The 15571-nt window shown below is 41.9% G+C and overlaps 1 protein-coding gene across 2 annotated transcripts in view; it reads left to right on the top strand.

Moving 5' to 3' along the window:
• The window catches only part of mRpL38 (mitochondrial ribosomal protein L38), a 311926-nt gene extending 296807 nt beyond the window's left edge, over window positions 1-15119 (top strand). The window contains exons 8-9 of one of the 2 annotated variants that reach the window (XR_011714637.1): window positions 13576-13710; window positions 14779-14916. Coding sequence is in view for 1 of the 2 variants with exons in the window: in XM_071677979.1 (XP_071534080.1) it covers window positions 14779-15004 (226 nt within the window). In the remaining variant the exon portion in view is untranslated. Of the gene's footprint in view, window positions 1-13575; window positions 13711-14778 lie in introns of both variants that reach the window. The other variant, XM_071677979.1, reaches the window with a different exon arrangement.
• The last annotated feature ends 452 nt before the right edge of the window (window positions 15120-15571 follow it).

Raw genomic sequence — 15571 nt, 5'->3', positions numbered from 1 at the left:
ATCAGCCACCAGCGCTGTACCATCAGCAAACAACAACTGACTCACTTCCCAAGCTCTCATCCACAACAGACTTCATTCTTGCCCCTCTTTCCAAAACTCTTGCATTCTCCTCCCTAACAACCCCATCCATAAACAAACAACCATGGAGACATCACCCACCCCTGCCGCAAACCTACATTCACTGAGAACCAATGACTTTCCTCTCTTCCTACACGTACACATGCCTTACATCCTCGATAAAAACTTTTCACTGCTTCTAACAACTTGCCTCCCACACCATATATTCTTAATACCTTCCACAGAGCATTTTTATCAATTCTATCATATGCCTTCTCCAGATCCATAAATGCTACATACAAATCCATTTGCTTTTCTAAGTATTTCTCACATACATTCTTCAAAGCAAACACCTGATCCACACATCCTCTACCACTTCCGAAACCACACTGCTCTTCCCCAATCTGATGCTCTGTACATGCCTTCACCCTCTCAATCAATGCCCTCCCATATAATTTACCAGGAATACTCAAGAAACTTATACCTCTGTAATTTGAGCAGTCACTCTTATCCCCTTTGCCTTTGTACAGTGGCACTATGCACGCATTCCGCCAATCCTCAGGCACCTCACCATGAGTCATACATACATTAAATAACCTTACCAACCAGTCAACAATACAGTCACCCCCTTTTTTTAAATAAATTCCACTGCAATACCATCCAAACCTGCTGCCTTGCCGGCTTTCATCTTCCGCAAAGCTTTTACTACCTCTTCTCTGTTTACCAAATCATTTTCCCTAATCCTCTCACTTTGCACACCACCTCGACCAAGACACCCTATATCTGCCACTCTATCATCAAACACATTCAACAAACCTTCAAAATACTCACTCCATCTCCTCATATCACCACTACTTGTTATCACCTCCCTATTAGCGCCCTTCACTGAAGTTCCCATTTGCTCCCTTGTCTTACGCACTTTATTTACCTCCTTCCAGAACATCTTTTTACTCTCCCTAAAATTTAATGATACTCTCTCACCCCAACTCTCATTTGCCCTCTTTTTCACCTCTTGCACCTTTCTCTTGACCTCCTGTCTCTTTCTTTTATACATCTCCCACTCAATTGCATTTTTTCGCTGCAAAAATCGTCCAAATGCCTCTCTCTTCTCTTTCACTAATTATCTTACTTCTTCATCCCACTACTCACTACCCTTTCTAATCAACCCACCTCCCATGCTTCTCATGCCACAAGCATCTTTTGCACAATCCATCACTGATTCCCTAAATACATCCCATTCCTCCCCCACTCCCCTTACTTCCATTGTTCTCACCTTTTTCCATTCTGTACTCAGCCTCACACAAGTCTCCTTCCCAAGCTCACTTACTCTCACCACCCTCTTCACCCCAACATTCACTCCTCTTTTCTGAAAACCCATGCAAATCTTCACCTTAGCCTCCACAAGATAATGATCAGACATCCCTCCATATACATACATATAGGGATAGGGGAGAAAGAATCATTCTCATGTATTCACGATGTCTCGTAGTAGGGAACTAAAGGGGGCAGGAGTAGTGGGCTTGACCCCCCTCCCCCCTCTCCCTTGTATTCATATTCCTAAAAAGGGATACCAAAGAAGGAGTCATGCGGGGAGTGCTCATCCTCCTCAAAGGATTAAATTGGGTATCTGAAAGTGTTTGGATGTAACCAAGATGAGAAGAAAGGAGAGATAGGCAGTATGTTTGAGGAAAGGAACGTGGATGTTTTGGCTCTGAATGAAACGAAGCTCAAGGGTAAAGGGGAGCAGTGGTTTCGGAAAGTCTTGGGAGTATATTCGGGGTTAATAAGAGGACAAGGGCTTAGAAAGGAGTGGCACTACTCATGAAGCAGTTGTGGGAGTATGTGATAGTGTGTAAGAGAGTAAGTTCTAGATTGATGTCGGTAAAACTGAAAGTGGATGGAGAGAGATGGGTGATTATTGGTGCATATGCACCTGGGCATGAGAAGAAATATCATGAGAGGCAAGTGTTTTGGGAGCAGCTGAGTGAGTGTGTTAGCAGCTTTGATACACGAGACCGCGTTATAGTGATGGGTGATTTGATTTTAGCGAAGATATGTAATGTGGCAGTTGAGGGTTTAATTGGTGTACATGGGGTGTTGAGTGTTGCAAATGGAAATGTTGAAGAGCTTGTGGATTTTTGTGCTGAGAAAGGACTGGCGATTAGGAATTTTTTTTTTTTTTTCTTTTTTTTTTTTTTATACTTTCTCGCTGTCTCCCGCGTTTGCGAGGTAGCGCAAGGAAACAGACGAAAGAAATGGCCCAACCCCCCCCCCATACACATGTATATACATACGTCCACACACGCAAATATACATACCTACACAGCTTTCCATGGTTTACCCCAGACGCTTCACATGCCTTGATTCAATCCACTGACAGCACGTCAACCCCGGTATACCACATCGCTCCAATTCACTCTATTCCTTGCCCTCCTTTCACCCTCCTGCATGCTCAGGTCCCGATCACACAAAATCTTTTTCACTCCATCTTTCCACCTCCAATTTGGTCTCCCTCTTCTCCTCGTTCCCTCCACCTCCGACACATATATCCTCTTGGTCAATCTTTCCTCACTCATTCTCTCCATGTGCCCAAACCACTTCAAAACACCCTCTTCTGCTCTCTCAACCACGCTCTTTTTATTTCCACACATCTCTCTTACCCTTACCTTACTCACTCGATCAAACCACCTCACACCACACATTGTCCTCAAACATCTCATTTCCAGCACATCCATCCTCCTGCGCACAACTCTATCCATAGCCCACGCCTCGCAACCATACAACATTGTTGGAACCACTATTCCTTCAAACATACCCATTTTTGCTTTCCGAGATAATGTTCTCGACTTCCACACATTCTTCAAGGCTCCCAGAATTTTCGCCCCCTCCCCCACCCTATGATCCACTTCCGCTTCCATGGTTCCATCCGCTGCCAGATCCACTCCCAGATATCTAAAACACTTCACTTCCTCCAGTTTTTCTCCATTCAAACTCACCTCCCAATTGACTTGACCCTCAACCCTACTGTACCTAATAACCTTCCTCTTATTCACATTTACTCTTAACTTTCTTCTTCCACACACTTTACCAAACTCAGTCACCAGCTTCTGCAGTTTCTCACATGAATCAGCCACCAGCGCTGTATCATCAGCGAACAACAACTGACTCACTTCCCAAGCTCTCTCATCCCAACAGACTTCATACTTGCCCCTCTTTCCAAAACTCTTGCATTTACCTCCCTAACAACCCCATCCATAAACAAATTAAACAACCATGGAGACATCACACACCCCTGCCGCAAACCTACATTCACTGAGAACCAATGACTTTCCTCTCTTCCTACACGTACACATGCCTTACATCCTCGATAAAAACTTTTCACTGCTTCTAACAACTTTCCTCCCACACCATATATTCTTAATACCTTCCACAGAGCATCTCTATCAACTCTATCATATGCCTTCTCCAGATCCATAAATGCTACATACAAATCCATTTGCTTTTCTAAGTATTTCTCACATACATTCTTCAAAGCAAACACCTGATCCACACATCCTCTACCACTTCTGAAACCACACTGCTCTTCCCCAATCTGATGCTCTGTACATGCCTTCACCCTCTCAATCAATACCCTCCCATATAATTTACCAGGAATACTCAACAAACTTATACCTCTGTAATTTGAGCACTCACTCTTATCCCCTTTGCCTTTGTACAATGGCACTATGCACGCATTCCGCCAATCCTCAGGCACCTCACCATGAGTCATACATACATTAACTAACCTTACCAACCAGTCAACAATACAGTCACCTCCTTTTTTTAATAAATTCCACTGCAATACCATCCAAACCTGCTGCCTTGCCGGCTTTCACCTTCCGCAAAGCTTTCACTACCTCTTCTCTGTTTACCAAATCATTTTCCCTAACCCTCTCACTTTGCACACCACCTCGACCAAAACACCCTATATCTGCCACTCTATCATCAAACACATTCAACAAACCTTCAAAATACTCACTCCATCTCCTTCTCACATCACCACTACTTGTTATCACCTCCCCATTTGCGCCCTTCACTGAAGTTCCCATTTGCTCCCTTGTCTTACGCACTTTATTTACCTCCTTCCAGAACATCTTTTTATTCTCCCTAAAATTTAATGATACTCTCTCACCCCAACTCTCATTTGCCCTTTTTTTCACCTCTTGCACCTTGCGATTAGGAATACTTGGTTTAAAAAGAGAGATATACTAGAGAGATACAGAAGTATACATATGTAAGTTGGAGAGATTGTCAAAGGGCATTATTGGATTACATGTTGATTGATAGATGTGTAAAAGAGAGACTTTTGGGTGGTAATATGCTGAGAGGGGCACTATCTTGTGGAGGCAAAGGTGAAGATTTGTAGAGGTTTCCAGAAAAGAAGAGAGAATGTTGGGGTGAAGAGAGTTGTGAGAGTAAGTGACCTTGGAAAGGAGACTTGTGTGAGGAAGTACCAGGAGAGAGAGTGTAGAATGGCAAAAGGTGAGAGTAAATGACATAAGTGGAGTGGGTAAGGAATGGGATGTATTTAGGGAAGCAGTGATGACTTGCGCAAAAGATGTTTGTGGCATGATAAGCTCGGAAGGTGGGCAGATTAGAAAGGGTAGTGAGTGTTTGGATGAAGAAGTAAGGTTGTCAGTGAAAGAGGTGTTTGGATGATACTTGCAGGGAAGCAGTGCAAAAGACTGGGAGATATATAAAGGAAAGCAGCTGGAGGTCAACAGAAAAGTGCAAGAGGTGAAAAAGAGGGTAAGTGAGAGTTAGGTTGAGAGAGTATCATTAAATTTTAGGGAGAATATAAAGATGTTTTGGAAGAAGGTAAATAACATGCATAAGATAACAAATGAGAATATCAGTGAAGGGGGCAAGTGGGGAGGTAATAACAAGTAGTGATGAAGTGAGAAGATGGAGTGAGTATTTTGAAGGTTTGTTGAATGTGTTTGATGATAGAGTGGCACATATAGGGTGTTTTGGTAGGCATGGTGCGCAAATTGACAGGGTCAGGGAGAATGGTTTGGTACATAGACAAGAGGTAGTGAAAACTTTGTGGAAGATGAAAACTGGAAAATCTGCATGTTTGGTTGGATTTGCAGTGGAATTTATTAAAGGGGGGGATGTGTATGTATCGATCATGGTGAGGTGCCTGAGGATTGGCGGAATGCATGCATAATGCTATTGTACAAAGGCAAAGGGGATAAATTTGAGTGTTCAAATTACAGAGGTGTAAGTTTATTGAGTATTCCTGGGAAATTATATGGGAGGGTATTGATTGAGAGGGTGAAAGCATGTACAGAGCATTAGATTGGGGAAGAGCAGTGTGGTTTCAGAAGTGGTAGAGGACATGTGGATCAGGTGTTTGCATGGAAGAATGTATGTGAGAAATACTTAGAAAAACAGATGGATTTGTATGTAGCATTTATGGATCTGGAAAAGGCAAATGATAGGGTGGATAGAGATGCTTTGTGGAAGGTATTAAGAGTATATAGTGTTGGAGGTAAGTTGCTACAAGCAGTGAAAAGTTTTATCCAAGATTGCAAGGCATTTGCATGAGTAGGAAGAGAGAGAGTGATCGGTTCCCAGTGAATGTTGGTCTGTGGCAAGGGTATGCAGTATCCCCATGGTTGGCTAATTCGTTTATAGATGGGTTGGTTAGGGAGGTAAATGCAAGAGTTTTTAAGAGAGGGGCAAGTATGCAGTCTATTGTGGATGAAAGGGATTGGGAAGTGAGTCCGTTGTTGTTCGCTGACGATACAGCTCTAGTGGCTGATGTGGTTTAGAAACTGCAGTGTGTGTGAAAGGTGAGAGGTGAGAGTAAATGTGAATAAGAGCAAGGTTATTAGATTGAGTAGGTTTGAGGGACAAGTTAATTAGGATGTAAGTTTGAATGGAGAAAAATTGAAGGAAGCAAAAGTGTTTTAGATATCTTGGAGTGGACTTCGCAGCAGATGGACCATGGAAGCAGAACTGAGTCACAGGGTGGGGAAGGGGGGGAAGTTTCTGGGAGCAATAAAGAATATGTGGAAGGAAAGAATGTTATCTCGGAAAGTAAAAATGGGTATGTTTGAAGGAATAGTGGTTCCAAAAATGTTTTATGGTTGTGAGGCATGGGCTATAGATAGAGTTGTACAAAGCAGGGTGGATGTGTTGAAAATGAAAAGTTTGAGGACAATATGTGGTGTGAGGTGGTTTGATTAAGTAATGAAAGGATAAGAGAGATGTGTGGAAATGAAAAAAGAGTGTGGTTGAGAGACCAGAAGAGGATGTGTTGAAATGGTGTGGACATATGGAGAGAATGAGTGAGGAAAGATATACAAAGAGTACATATGTGTCAGAAGTGAAAGGAAGAAGGAAAAGCAGGAGACCAAATCGGAGGTGGAAGGACAGAGTGAAAAAAAATTTTGAGCGATCGGGGCCTGAACATACAGGTGTTGAGAGGCATGCAATGAATAGAGTGAATTGGAATTATGTGTTATACTGCGGTAAATGTTTTGTCATTGGACTGAACCAAGGCATGTGAAGTGTCTGGGATAAACCATGGAAAGGACTTTGGAGCCTGGATGTGGATAGGGAGCAGTGGTTTCAATTCATTACATATGACAGCTATTGACTTAGTGTGAACGAATGTGGCCTTTTTGTCTGATTTCCTGGTGATACTTCGCTGAAGCAGATGTAGCGACAGGAGTGGATGAAGGCAAGCAAGTATGAATATGTACATGTGTATATATGTCTGTATGTGTATGTATATGTGCATGTATGGGTGTGTACGTATATGTATGTATATGTGCATGTGTGGGTGTGTATGTATATGTATGTGTATATGAGTGGATGGGCCATTCTTCGTCTGTTTCCTGGCGCTACCTCGCTGACACATATACATAGACATACACAGACTTATATGTATATACACATGTTTTCAGTTTTCTAAATTGTTTCTTACATTTTTCATATGTATATATATGTATGTGTGTGTGTGTGTATATGTGCGTATGTATGTGTATGTGTGTGTATGTGTATATGTATATATATATGTATATTATCCCTGGGGATAGGGGTGAAAGAATACTTCCCACGTATTCCTCGCGTGTCGTAGAAAGCGACTAGAGGGGACGGGAGCGGGGGGCCAGAAATCCTCCCCTCCTTGTATTAACTTTCTAAAATGGGAAACAGAAGAAGGAGTCACGCGGGGAGTGCTCATCCTCCTCGAAGGCTCAGAGTGGGGTGCCTAAATGTGTGTGGATGTAACCAAGATGTGAAAAAAGGAGAGATAGGTAGTATGTTTGAGGAAAGGAACCTGGATGTTTTGGCTCTGGCTCTGAGTGAAACGAAGCTCAAGGGTAAAGGGGAAGAGTGGTTTGGGAATGTCTGGGGAGTAAAGTCAGAGGTTAGTGAGAGGACAAGAGCAAGGGAAGGAGTAGCAATACTCCTGAAACAGGAGTTGTGGGAGTATGTGATAGAACGTAAGAAAGTAAATTCTCGATTAATATGGGTAAAACTGAAAGTTGATGGAGAGAGGTGGGTGATTATTGGTGCATATGCACCTGGGCATGAGAAGAAAGATCATGAGAGGCAAGTGTTTTGGGAGCAGCTGAATGAGTGTGTTAGTGGTTTTGATGCACGAGACCGGGTTATAGTGATGGGTGATTTGAATGCAAAGGTGAGTAATGTGGCAGTTGAGGGAATAATTGGTATCCATGGGGTGTTCAGTGTTGTAAATGGAAATAGTGAAGAGCTTGTAGATTTATGTGCTGAAAAAGGACTGATGATTGGAAATACCTGGTTTAAAAAGTGAGATATACATAAGTATACTTATGTAAGTAGGAGAGATGGCCAGAGAGCATTATTGGATTACGTATTTATTGACAGGCGTGCGAAAGAGAGACTTTTGGATGTTAATGTGCTGAGAGGTGCAACTGGAGGGATGTCTGATCATTATCTTGTGGACCCTAAGGTGAAGATTTGTATGGGTTTTCAGAAAAGAAGAGTGAATGTTGGGGTGAAGAGGGTGGTGAGAGTAAGTGAGCTTGGGAAGGAGACCTGTGTGAGGAAGTACCAGGAGAGACTGAGTACAGAATGGAAAAAGGTGAGAACAATGGAAGTAAGGGGAGTGGGGGAGGAATGGGATGTATTTCGGGAATCAGTGATGGATTGCGCAAAAGATGCTTGTGGCATGAGAAGAGTGGGAGGTGGGTTGATTAGAAAGGGTAGTGAGTGGTGGGCTGAAGAAGTAAGAGTATTAGTGAAAGAGAAGAGAGAGGCATTTGGACGATTTTTGCAGGGAAAAAATGCAATTGAGTGGGAGATGTATAAAAGAAAGAGACAGGAGGTCAAGAGAAAGGTGGAAGAGGTGAAAAAAAGGGCAAATGAGAGTTGGGGTGAGAGAGTATCATTAAATTTTAGGGAGAATAAAAAGATGTTCTGGAAGGAGGTAAATAAAGTGCGTAAGACAAGGGAGCAAATGGGAACTTCAGTGAAGGGCACAAATGGGGAGGTGATAACAAGTAGTGGTGATGTGAGAAGGAGATGGAGTGAGTATTTTGAAGGTTTGTTGAATGTGTTTGATGATAGAGTGGCAGATATAGGGTGTTTTGGTCGAGGTGGTGTGCAAAGTGAGAGGGTTAGGGAAAATGATTTGGTAAACAGAGAAGAGGTAGTGAAAGCTTTGCGGAAGATGAAAGCCGGCAAGGCAGCAGGTTTGGATGGTATTGCAGTGGAATTTATTAAAAAAGGGGGTGACTGTATTGTTGACTGGTTGGTAAGGTTATTTAAGGTATGTATGACTCATGGTGAGGTGCCTGAGGATTGGCGGAATGCATGCATAGTGCCATTGTACAAAGGCAAAGGGGATAAGAGTGAGTGCTCAAATTACAGAGGTATAAGTTTGTTGAGTATTCCTGGTAAATTATATGGGAGGGTATTGATCGAGAAGGTGAAGGCATGTACAGAGCATCAGATTGGGGAAGAGCAGTGTGGTTTCAGAAGTGGTAGAGGATGTGTGGATCAGGTGTTTGCTTTGAAGAATGTATGTGAGAAATACTTAGAAAAGCAAATGGATTTGTATGTAGCATTTATGGATCTGGAGAAGGCATATGATAGAGTTGATAGAGATGCTCTGTGGAAGGTATTAAGAATATATGGTGTGGGAGGAAAGTTGTTAGAAGCAGTGAAAAGTTTTTATCGAGGATGTAAGGCATGTGTACGTGTTGGAAGAGAGGAAAGTGATTGGTTCTCAGTGAATGTAGGTTTGCGGCAGGGGTGTGTGATGTCTCCATGGTTGTTTAATTTGTTTATGGATGGGGTTGTTAGGGAGGTGAATGCAAGAGTTTTGGAAAGAGGGGCAAGTATGTTGGGGATGAGAGAGCTTGGGAAGTGAGTCAGTTGTTGTTCGCTGATGATACAGCGCTGGTGGCTGATTCATGTGAGAAACTGCAGAAGCTGGTGACTGAGTTTGGTAAAGTGTGTGGAAGAAGAAAGTTAAGAGTAAATGTGAATAAGAGCAAGGTTATTAGGTACAGTAGGGTTGAGGGTCAAGTCAATTGGGAGGTGAGTTTGAATGGAGAAAAACTGGAGGAAGTGAAGTGTTTTAGATATCTGGGAGTGGATCTGGCAGTGGATGGAACCATGGAAGCGGAAGTGGATCATAGGGTGGGGGAGGGGGCGAAAATTCTGGGGGCCTTGAAGAATGTGTGGAAGTCGAGAACATTATCTCGGAAAGCAAAAATGGGTATGTTTGAAGGAATAGTGGTTCCAACAATGTTGTATGGTTGCGAGGCGTGGGCTATGGATAGAGTTGTGCGCAGGAGGATGGATGTGCTGGAAATGAGATGTTTGAGGATAATGTGTGGTGTGAGGTGGTTTGATCGAGTGAGTAACGTAAGGGTAAGAGAGATGTGTGGAAATAAAAAGAGCGTGGTTGAGAGAGCAGAAGAGGGTGTTTTGAAGTGGTTTGGGCACATGGAGAGAATGAGTGAGGAAAGATTGACCAAGAGGATATATGTGTCGGAGGTGGAGGGAACGAGGAGAAGAGGGAGACCAAATTGGAGGTGGAAAGATGGAGTGAAAAAGATTTTGTGTGATCGGGGCCTGAACATGCAGGAGGGTGAAAGGAGGGCAAGGAATAGAGTGAATTGGAGCGATGTGGTATACCGGGGTTGACGTGCTGTCAGTTGATTGAATCAAGGCATGTGAAGCGTCTGGGGTAAACCATGGAAAGCTGTGTAGGTATGTATATTTGCGTGTGTGGACGTGTGTATATACATGTGTATGGGGGGGGGTTGGGCCATTTCTTTCGTCTGTTTCCTTGCGCTACCTCGCAAACGCGGGAGACAGCGACAAAGTATAATAAAAAAATAAATAATATAACATGTACATATTCTTACTTGCTTGCCTTCATCCATTCCTGTCGCTACCCCAACCCACACGAAACAGCATTGCTAACCCCTGCATCAGCAAAGTAGCACCAGGAAAACAGACAAAAAGGCCATATACGTTCACTCTTAGTCTCTGTCTGTCAAGTGTTATGCACCGAGACCTTAGCTTTCAGTCCACATTCAGGCCCTACAGATATGTCCATGATTTACCCCATGCATCACATACCTGGTTCAGTCCATTGACAGCATGTCGACCCTGGGATACCACACCATTTCAGTTCACTCGATTCCTTGCACACCTCTCACCTTCTTGTATGTTCAAACCCCGATCACTCAAAGTCTCTTTCACTCCATCCTTCCACCTCCAATTTGGTCTTCTGCTTTTTGTTCCTTCCACCTCTGACACATACATCCTCTTTATCAATATTTCCTCACTCATTCTCTACATATGTCGAAACCATTTCAACACACCCTCTTCTGCTCTGTCAACCACGCTCTTTTTTATTTCCACACATCTATCTTACCCTATTATTTCTTACTTTATCAAACCATATCACACCACATGTTGTCCTCAAACATTTCATTTCCAACACATCCACCCTCCTCCGTACAACCCTATCTATAGCCCATGCCTCACAACCGTATTACATTGTTGGAACTACTATGCTTTCAAACATACCCATTTTTGCTCTCTGCGATAATGTTCTCTCCTTGCACACATTCATCACTCCCAGAACTTTCGCCCCCTCCCCCATCCTGTGACTCACTTCCACTTTCATGGTTACATTCAGTGCCAAGTCCACTCCTAGATATCTAAAACACTTCACTTCCTCCAGTCTTTCTCCATACAAACTTACTTCCTACTTAACTTGTCTTTCAACCCTCCTGAACATCATAACCTTGCTCTTATTCATATTTACTCTCAACTTTCTCCTTTCACACACTTTTCCAAACTCAGTCACCAACTCCTGTAGCTTCTCACTCGAATCAGCCACTAGAGCTGTATCATCAGCGAACGATAACTGACGCGCTTTCCAGGCCCTCTCCTCCACAACAGACTGCATACTCTCCTGTCTCTCCAGAACTCATGCATTTACCTTCATTACCACCCCATCTATAAACAAATTAAACAATCATGGAGACATCACACACCCCTGCTGCAGACCGACATTCACTGGGAACCGATCACTCTCCCCTCTTCCTACTGGTACACATGCCTTACATCCTTGGTAAAAACTTTTCACTGCTTCTAGCAACTTACCTCCCACACCATATAACCTTGAGACCTTCCACAAAGCATCTCTATCAACCCTATCATGTGCCATCTCCAGATCCATAAATGCTACATAAAAATCCATCTGTTTTTCTAAGTATTTCTCACACATATTCCTTAAAGCAAACCCACAAATCCTCAACCACTTCTGAAACCACACTGCTCCTCCCCGATCTGATGCCTTCACCCTTTCGATCAATACCCTCCCATATGATTTCCCAGGAATACTCTACAAACTTATGCCTTTATAGTTTGAACACTCAACTTTATCCCCTTTGCCTTTGTACAATGGCACTATGCATGCATTCTGCCAATCCTCAGGCACTTCACCATAGTCCATACATGCATTGAATATCCTTACCGGCCAATCAACAACACAGTCACCCCCCTTTTTAATAAATTCCACTGCAATGCCATCCAAACCCCCTGCCCTTCTGGATTTCATCATGCACAAAACTTTTACTACCTCTTCTTTGTGTACCAAACCTTTCTCCCTGACCCTCTCACTTTGCACACCACCCTAAACAAAACACCCTATATGTGCCACTCTGTCATCAAACACATTCAACACATTTTCAAAATACTCATCCCATATCCTCAATACCTATTATTATTTCCCCACTTGCCCCCTTCACCGATGTTCCCATTTGTTCTTTTGTCTTACGCATGTTATTTACCATCTTCCAAAACATCTTTTTATTCTCCCTGAAATTTAATGACAGTCTCTCACCCCAACTCTCATTTGTCCTCTTTTTCAACCCTTGCACCTTTTGATCTTCCACTTTCTTTTATACATCTCCCAGTCACTTGCACTCCTTCCTTGCAAGTATCGTTGAAACACTTCTCTTTTCTTTTTCACTAACAGCTTTACCCCTTCATCCCACCACTCACTACCCTTTCTAATCTGCCCACCTCTTACCTATTTCATGCCACGTGCATCTTTTGCGCAAGCCATCACTGCTTCCCAAAATACATCCCTTTCCTCACCTACTCCCCTCGCATCATTTGCTCTCACCTTTTACCATTCTGCACTCAATTTCTCCTGGTACTTCTTCACACAAGTCTCCTTTCAAAGCTCACTTACTCTCACCACTCTCTTCTCCCCAACGTTCTCTCTTCTTTTTTGAAAACCTCTACAAATCTTCACCTTCACCTCCACAAGATAGTGATCAGACATCCCTCTAGCTGCCCCTCTCAGTACATTAACATTCAGAAGTCTCTCTTTTAAATGCCTATCAATTATCATGTAATCCAATAATGCCCTTTGACCATATCTCCTACTCACATATACATACTTATTTATATCTCTCTTTTTAAACTAGGTATTCCCAATCACTAGCCTTTTTTCAGCACACAAATCCACAAGCTCTTCACCAATTCCATTCACATCACTGAATGCCCCATGTGCACCAATTATACCGCCAACTGCCTCATATATATCTGATGCCTCTTCCCAACTGGAACATCCGCAAGGGGGTGGCCAAGGTAATAAATTTTCCATAAATAGTGAACTCCAGTGCAGCTATTCAGCCTTCAGTGCCTCACCCTTAATAGTCCACTGGCAGAGGGCAACTCAAGTGCGGTGTTTGTTGAGGCTTCTTTATTATGTTCCTACTGACCACTTTTACTTAATGCTTATGCCTAGTATTCATGCCTACTACTTCTACCTAATGCTCATACCCAAATGTTCTTACATACTTCTTGTATCTAATATTGTATCTAACATTGCTAGCACATAGTGGACACAGTAGGAAAAGCTAATGCTATGAATAATGAGTTGTGTGTTAATCACTGTAAAGTGTTATGTATGACAAGGAGAGATTTTATGTTTTTGGACAGAATGCGTGTAGGCCACATGTGGGTGAGGTAGAATGAAACGACAGCTACCTGTGTCAGAAGAATATGAATTGACAACCATTGACGTGTTGGCTAACTACACAGCCTTCACTGCTGATACCCAGGCGGGTAGTACTGGTAATATATCTCTGTGGTCGTTGGCTGTTTGCGAACTACTACCTACTATATTGAACTCTCAAAGAATACTTCTGCAACTTTCTTAACATACTTTGCAACATTTTGTGACTTTGAAAAGAGTTTTTTTGGAATACATATTCTGAGGGCTTGTTTGCTGTAAACATAGTGTTAAAAGTGCACTACAGCAAACACATTTGCAAGTCCAGGAACATATCCTCATCTTAAGTTGAGGCCTCCAGGTGCAAAGGATAATAGTGGAAGAAGCAGAATTGCACATTAAGTTTTTTCAAAGTGTTAACACTACAAAGGGTTTGCTTCTTATTTTGGTGTTGGACTGTGTGATGTAGTGTCTGGGGAATTTTATTGTAAGGAAAATAAAGCTATTTGTTAGTGAGCAGGAGGATAGAAAGTTTCTTTGGGATAGGAATAGGAATGTTTTAGGGATAATGAAATGGAAAAAAAGTATGAAAAATGCTTTTCTTGATTTGCAGCGGATGGCTAGAGAAGTTTCTGGTTGCACATGGATATTTGCTGTGACTCTTAGGGACACAAATGGGAAAAGAAAGCCAAATTTTTGTACGTGGCATTGTGGATAAGAAGTTTTGGGTTGGATCCTCACTGTAGTATACAGTTATATAGAAAACCATTGTTACTTTATTAACTGTGGTCATTGTTATAAGCCTACCATACCTTCTTGAGTTACCTTTTCTCAAGGCCTCCATGTATCTACTGTGTATGTATTGCCAAACGTGTTTATGGTAGTAGTGTGACAAAAACAGTGTTTGATTTACCTCCAATACTCAAGTTTTCCATTCATGGAAATAACTATAATGTCCATTAGTTTAATCATTTTTCCAACCTTAATATGTCAAAGATTGACGTACACTATACCACGTTTTCTGTATCATTTGGTAGTGTTTTGCCTTTATAGACGTCTTTGGGGAATTAGAACCTGATCACTAAGCATTTTGGTAAAAAGAATTAAATTCTCTTTTTGAAAACATCACAGTTCATTTTCATTTATGAAGTACATACCTCATGCATTTCAGTGTTTCTTATTTTTTTCAGGTACATAGACTTACATCGTGATCCAAAGGAGATCAGTAAGGAAATACTTCTCCAACGACTGAAAAAGCTCAATCCTCTTGAGCGTGAACCCCCTGTTTTACCCTTCCCTGCTGCCCAACCAATTGACCGTGATCTTACTTCATGGGAGAGACATGAACTCAAGAGACAGCGTCTTGGATTTGGAAAATATCATGATCTTTTCCGGGGCTCTAATAGGCCTAAATAAACACTATTCAGATTAATTAGCCCCTAATTGTATTTACATTAACACAAAAGCAGTATGAACATATTTAGTAAAAGCACCAAGTTTGCACTGAAAATAAAGAGATGATCTCATTCAATCTAGTAGAATTATACACCAGCTACAAAATAATACATGATTATTTGATGATAAAAGATAATTCATGATTATTTGATGATAAAAAATAATTCATGATTATTTGATTATAAAAAGGGTGTTTGTGTAAGTCTCATGATGAAATTATTACAGTATAGCACATTTTAATTCATTGTTCCATGGATTATGTGTAGAATGATCAGCATTTTTATGAGTATCTGAAAACAAGTGTAGCAAATTTTAAATTCCTTGTTTTATGCATTATGTGCAGAATGATCTACATTTGCATGAGTATCTGAAAATAAGTAGGTGTATATTTATAAGGTTATTAGGTACAGTAGGGTTGAGGGACAAGTCAATTGGGAGGTAAGTTTGAATGGAGAAAAACTGGAGGAAGTGAAGTGTTTTAGATATCTGGGAGTGGATTTGGCAGCGGATGGAACCATGGAAGCGGAA

Source organism: Panulirus ornatus, chromosome 26 (assembly GCF_036320965.1).
Source record: "Panulirus ornatus isolate Po-2019 chromosome 26, ASM3632096v1, whole genome shotgun sequence".
In the NCBI taxonomy this organism is placed as follows: Eukaryota; Metazoa; Arthropoda; class Malacostraca; order Decapoda; family Palinuridae; genus Panulirus; species Panulirus ornatus.
Note: the sequence above shows the minus strand (reverse complement) of the source record. Positions and strands in the feature narration are given on the sequence as shown.